General features: G+C 33.8%; 1 protein-coding gene across 1 annotated transcript in view; it reads right to left on the bottom strand.

The window, feature by feature from the left end:
* The window catches only part of LOC110108109 (uncharacterized mitochondrial protein AtMg00810-like), a 14,981-nt gene that overhangs the window by 1,049 nt on the left and 7,278 nt on the right, over positions 1-6,654 (bottom strand). Inside the window, exon 3 of the mRNA XM_028697823.1 lies at positions 777-908. Coding sequence (XP_028553656.1) covers positions 777-908 — 132 coding nt within the window. The remainder of the gene's footprint in view (positions 1-776; positions 909-6,654) is intronic.

A 6,654-nucleotide genomic window follows, 5' to 3' on the forward strand; every position in this document is an offset into this window, starting at 1 on the left:
CGGATTTATTAAATCCTGTAGTTTAGCGGATTTATTAAATCCTGTAGTTTAGCGGATTTATGAGATTTGGCCGATGAAGTGCGCGAAAGGGAGAAAGCACCTCCACAGTGAGCCCTACACATATCTAAGCTATATTGATTAGCATAATTAATATAATTTAAAATATTAATAATTAAGTAAATTAATTAAATAATTAATATTATAATTAGTGCATAAATTAATCATCTAATTTAACTTAATTAAATAGTTAGTAATATAATTAGTAATAAAAAATTAGTATAATTATCTTAATTAATATAATTGAAAATATTAATAAATAAGTAAATTAATTAAAGTATAATTAGTGTATAAATTAATTATCTAATTTAAGTTAATTAAATAATTATTAATATAATTAGTGATTAAAATTAGTATAATTATCTTAATTAATATAATTGAAAATATTAATAAATAAGTAAATTAATTAAAGTATAATTAGTGTATAAATTAATTATCTAATTTAAGTTAATTAAATAATTATTAATATAATTAGTGATTAAAATTAGTATAATTATCTTAATTAATATAATTTAAAATATACATTATTAAACTATTTTAAATCTCTAACTGTTTTAAATCCTGTAATCTGTTGTAAAACAACTCCTCTGAATTTAACAGGATTTAGAAGTTGTCATATCAAACACAATTTAGGATTTATGAGCCTAGGATTTACTAAATCCGAATTTACAGGATTTAGTAAATCCTACTAAAATTGAATCCAATCTGATACCAAACACCCCAGAAAGGTTTACGACGACAGATTCGACAGTGGCCGGGGATTCAGTGGCGCCAGCAGATTCATCGACGGCGGATTCGTCGGCGATTTCAACGGCGGTGGTGGATTCGATGTCCAGATGAGCGAATAGTAGCTAATGCAGGTAGCAAATGGGAAGAAGGAATCACAAACAAATGAGCCAAAAATGGGTCGATTAGGACACAAAGAGGGGAAATATGTTTGTTTCTATCAACAGGGAAAATCGCTGTCAATATAGCACTCATTCACTAACGGTCGTTAATAAGTACTGTGAAAATCTCATGTATTTAGTAGTGTCTGACCTTAATTATTCCTCTGATAGTAACTATTAGCGGCAAAAGAATAGTGAGCAAGAATATTATTGGAGTTATGACATGTTGGAGATGGAAGTAAACAACGTGAAGAAGGAAAATTTTGTAATATGGAAAAAAATCACATAGTCAAACACCACACATCTGGAAATCCACTATGAAAATTGGGAGAAATAGGTATAGATGTCTCTTTATTCTCTCTCTATCTCTCCATGCTTCTTTTCTTTTTTACATCGTTCTCTCACTCAAAACAAAAGAGAAGTTAATCCAATAACACTAATGGATGCCACTCTTAAGAAAAATGAGAAAGAAAGCTCCTGTTTGCCTTGAAGCGTTGTGACACTCTCTAGTTCGCTTAACACTGTCTCCAGTCAAGTCGACTCCTCGTTAACGAGCTCACGAGTCGAACTTATCGAGTTTTGAGCTCAAGCTCGGGAAAGTTTTCAAGCTTGTGGGACTATCAATCAAGCTCTAATTCGAACAAGAGGAAGCTTTATTGCTTATTGAGTGGCTCGAACGCATATGCATATGGGCGCGGAAGGAAGAATCAGAAGCGCGGGTAAGGGAGCAAAAGTGGCAGCACGGGAGCGACAACACTGGAGTGGGAGCAGTTGTGTGGGGGCAAGCACGGAAGGACGACACGATTGAGTGCAACTATGGACGCGAAAGCGGGTTTGGAACCGACCTTACGCCTCATGAGCTACCCGCGAGTTCACAGCCATTACGATGAGCCAAGCTTAAGTTATGCATGACTCAAGATAAACTCGACCCGTTTGCACCCCTAATGGAACCAATCAAGACCCTCCCTCTAGATACCATGAGAACATCTCTCAACGCAAAAAAAACTAAGAGCATGTACCTCTTTTAAATTAGAATTAATTTTAATTATTTATTATCATATCAATATTAGAATATGTCTAATATTTATGGTAGACTTTTATAATCATTATTATTGTAAAAAATCCTTATATTAAGCACTCATTATTTTGTAACATATTCATATAATACTCTACTCTATTACTTATATATAATCACTCTTGTATTAACATATTATTAAATTAAAAAAAGAGATTTTGAAAGTTTAGATTTTCTATTATTCCAATTCCAATTGTTAAATTATTGGAATTTGATTTCTTTTTCCTAAGCCAAACCCTAAACTCAAAAAAGGAAAAAAAACTGTACATCTGAAAGATATTTGATTGATAAAGTAATGTAGGGATGTAGTATTAAGGTGTGTGCTTTGGATGATGGCCACATTAGTGATGTAATGGTCATACAAAGCTGCTTTGTTTCACTGATATTTAAGCATCTCTCTCTCTCTCCCCCCCTCCATTATAGCTCTCAGATATTTTTTTTAACTGATATGATGTTCAAGGCTAAAAAAATAATAATAAGCAGGCAACAAATGTTTCATTTGGGATATATTTTTTAACTATTTTTTTGCAGCAGTTTTCTAACACAAATTTGTTGATAGCAACAAAACTGACAAAAAGTTGTGCCGTACAAAGCAAAAAATGTGATAAGTTAAGGCATTAGATTCACACAGCTGACCTTAGCCTATTGGTTGAGAGCTTAGGCTTCCAACTAAGATGTCTTGGGTTCGAGTCTTTGTGTATGCGTTGTGTGTGTGAGTTTGCCTTAAATGGCCCAAAATGTTTCCAAAAAAAGGCATTAAATTTAGAAAACTTATTAACAATAGCAACATCTAATTTTTAGAAAGCATTAAGGCTGCTCAAGCACTATAGTCTATAAATTACACTTAGGTTTTGATTGGGACAAATATTTCATTGCTTCTTAAAGTAATTTTTTAGTTAAAAAATTTTAATTTTTATACTAAAAAATTATTTTAAGAAGCAATAAGAAAGCCATCCCAAACAAGGCTTCGTTTGAGACGACTTTCTTTCAGTTTTCTAAAAAGATTTTTTTTAACAAAAATGTTAGTAAAAAAGTCATGTCAAATGAACCTTCGGGACAACTTTTTAGTACAAAATTTTGTGAATTAAAAAATTTTGTACTAGAAATCCGTTTTAGAAAGTAACAAAAAATTGTCCCAAATGAAGTATTAGATTAGCTTCATTTAGGATAATTTTTTATCATTAATTTTTTACTATTAAGAAATTTTTATACTAAAATACAGCTACACAAAGTTATAAGAAAGTTGTCCCAAACAAAATCTTTAATTGAGGCAGTTTCTTCTTACATACAAACCATGTATTTCATAAATTTTCAGATTTAAAAAAATAGCACTTCTCAGGCCTTCATAATTACAACAAACAGAAAAGACTTCTCATTTATCAACTGTTTCAAACTCAAACATTTATTATGGGTTAATAAGACTCCTAATTGTTCTAATTCTCATTGAGCTACTCAAAACATTGTGACAAAAATATCTATACTACTATATAAGTGTTGCTTGGGAATTCACTCATAGCAAATCCTGATTGTTCATTTATAAATTTTAAATTTATCTACAACGACGTTCATTTATGACTCTTCAAATTCTTTTATTTTTCACTTCTTGCAAAACATTTATTATTTCATTTATGTCATGAGTTTCATTTAACGTAATACAACTATTTTAATTGATGCATCGTCAAAAAATTAGCTTGATCAGGCACGAATCTCGAGTCAAAAGCTAGTTGGAAACTTCAAAAATTAAATTCAAGAGCATTTGAACTCCGATTTTTAATGAGCTTATACTCGAATCGAACGGCTTGACGAGACGAATCCAACGAGCCCAAGATCGCCGAATTCCAACATCTCTAAGACCTTCAAATGTCCAACGAACGGTGCACGATCGTAGGATTTGATATCGGTCGTCCATTCAACCACTCCCTATTCGCCCCTGATCTCACGCCTATTTACGAGCTATGCCACTCCAGAAAATCTATAAATAGAGCCCTCATTGTTCACAAAAGGGGGATCCAAGCAAGAAGAGAAGAGGAGAAAAGAAGGAAGAGAAGGAAGAAGCTCCTCCTTGACCACCGCCGGAATTTCGCCGGGCCACAGCAGGAGCCTCGCCAGAGCACCGCCGGAGCCTCGCCGGACCACCACCTCAAGGCCCGACGTTTAAGCCTGACATTCTGCTCAAGTCCCGACGTTCTGCTGAAGGCCCGACGTTTCTGCTCAATGCCCGATGTTCTGCTGAAGGTCCAACGTTCTGCTCAAGGCCCGACGTTCCGCTCAAGGCCCGACGTTCTGCTCAAGGCCCGACGTTCCGCTCAAGTCCCGACGTTCTGCTGAAGGCCCGACGTTCTGCTCAAGGCCCGACGTCCTGCTCAAGTCCCTACGTTCTGCTGAAGGCCCGACGTTCTGCTCAAGGCCCGACGTCCTGCTCAAGTCCCGACGTTCTGCTGAAGGCCCGACGTTCTGCTCAAGGCCCGACGTTCTGCTCAAGTCCCGACGTTTAGGCCCGACGTTCAGGCCCAACGTTCTGCTCAAGGCCCGAAGTTCTGTTCAAGACCAAACTACCAACTAACACCCGAACTTCCAGGTGACGCCGGGTCTAACACCAAACTCCTATAGAACAGTTGTTAGTTGTAATCCGATCGCCCTTGGAGGCGATTCAGCCTTTTGTAACCGACTCAAATTCTAGTTGAATCATTTTCAACTGGGCTAGGCCCCGTGGTTTTTCCCCTCTTTAAGGGTTTTCCACGTAAAAAATCATGTGTTCTATGTGTGTGAGCTAACTATCCGTACAACGCTAAGACGTAGAATTAAAACTCTATCGCCGCGTATATTCTAGCCCGCAACAATAATGAATCTTACTTTTTTTTAGATTAGGATTTAAACCAATTAATTCTAATACTGACCAATTAATGCTCAATTATTTTTAAACAAAACAATGAACTCCTCGATTACCTATTATTTCGCCCCATTTCTGCTTGGCCTTCGGCCTTTGGCCTTCTTCTCCGATAGCATCTGCAATTACCAATTAATGCTAATGCCAACCAATTAATTCCCGTTTATACGGACCAATTAATTCCCGTTTATACGTTCAAATTTTATTTACACAAATTAATGCCCGTTTAAGCCTCGGTTACCAATTATTCACCATTTGCTCGATCTTAACTCTTCGGCTTGACCTTCAGTCTTCTTCTCTGGTGGCTTATCCAATTATTTTGGCCTATTCAACTTCTATAACGGTTCCTCTTCACGGCATCTTAAATTTCCAATTATCCTGCATTTCGGTGATTGCACTTCAGCATTTCGGTAAGCTTTCTGCTTCCCTCTCGGGGTCAAAGCAAATGGAGGCCTCATGGGACGTGATCGTCGTACACAAGGTGGACACTGACTATTGAGATTGCGGGAGTCATTCAAACTAGGAAGGTAAACGTGCCTTGACCCTTTCTCTCGCATGTTTCACGGCTTTGATTTATATATATTACTGCAAATATAATTTTATTTGTTGTGTTGACCTATATCTTTATGAGCTATAATTTGAATTCAATTGATTATTTAGTTCATAAAACCAAATGAATTTTAGATTTCTTTATTAGTCGTTATTGTTCTTGCGAGGAGGTAAAAAGAATATTATTTCTCATAATTCAATAATTTATGATTTAATGAAAAAAATTAAAAATTTTGATGAAGCTCTACAATTTTTTCTTGATTTGTTATTGAAGATTTCTCCTTTGCCTAATGTTGAGACTTTGATAACTCTCATTTCTTCTTATTATCACAAACTTCATCTACTTCAAAATACAAATCAATTTATATTTTTATAATTATGAGTCAAATTCAAATCCATCATACTTAATTGATAATTAAGTGCCTAATCAATTGAGTCTTAACTTAAATGATATATTTAAATGTTGAAAATAAATTATTCAATTTCATATTCTTGATTTTTCACTAGATTTCAATATAATGCATAAATCTTTCTTTATTAATTTAAATATTTTTGTTAGCATTAATAGCATTATGACCATTTTTTATATCACATATGGATTGAAAATCTGCATATCTGAAGCAAATTTTTTTTCTATTGTGTTACTAAAGAAAGTTATCCATGTCTATAAACATGTTCCTGTTTACATAACTATAATGGCTTACTTTTCAACGTGTAAATCTTCATTTTTTCCTTAATTGACTAATTTAATAGTCATTTTAAGAAAATCATCAAGATTTTGATGAAGAGGTTTTTAATTATTTATATTATATTTAAATAACATTTCCTTCAAGAAAATTATGTTTGCTAGAGATATAATTTTAAATATTTTTCTACAATGAATTTTACGAAAGAAAAATAAGAATATAGATTATAAGAGAATATATGTGATATTATCGGTGATTTAGTGTTAAGCTTATCATAAACCTCGGCATACTCATAATCTATCTCATGTATTTCTTTGGATAGTTTAATGATGGGCGCTATGATTGCAATGTATTCCATTCTTTAATTGATATAGTTATTATTTTTTGGTTATTATGCTTTAGTGAGAATTAATTTTGTGGCTTGCATAATTCACATTCAGATTTTCTAGAGGTGCGCCTCCCAATTATTTTTATCATTTTTTTTAACACAAAATAAAATTATATTAATAAACC

Source organism: Dendrobium catenatum, unplaced genomic scaffold (genome assembly GCF_001605985.2).
Source record: "Dendrobium catenatum unplaced genomic scaffold, ASM160598v2 fragScaff_scaffold_116, whole genome shotgun sequence".
Taxonomy (NCBI): domain Eukaryota; kingdom Viridiplantae; phylum Streptophyta; class Magnoliopsida; order Asparagales; family Orchidaceae; genus Dendrobium; species Dendrobium catenatum.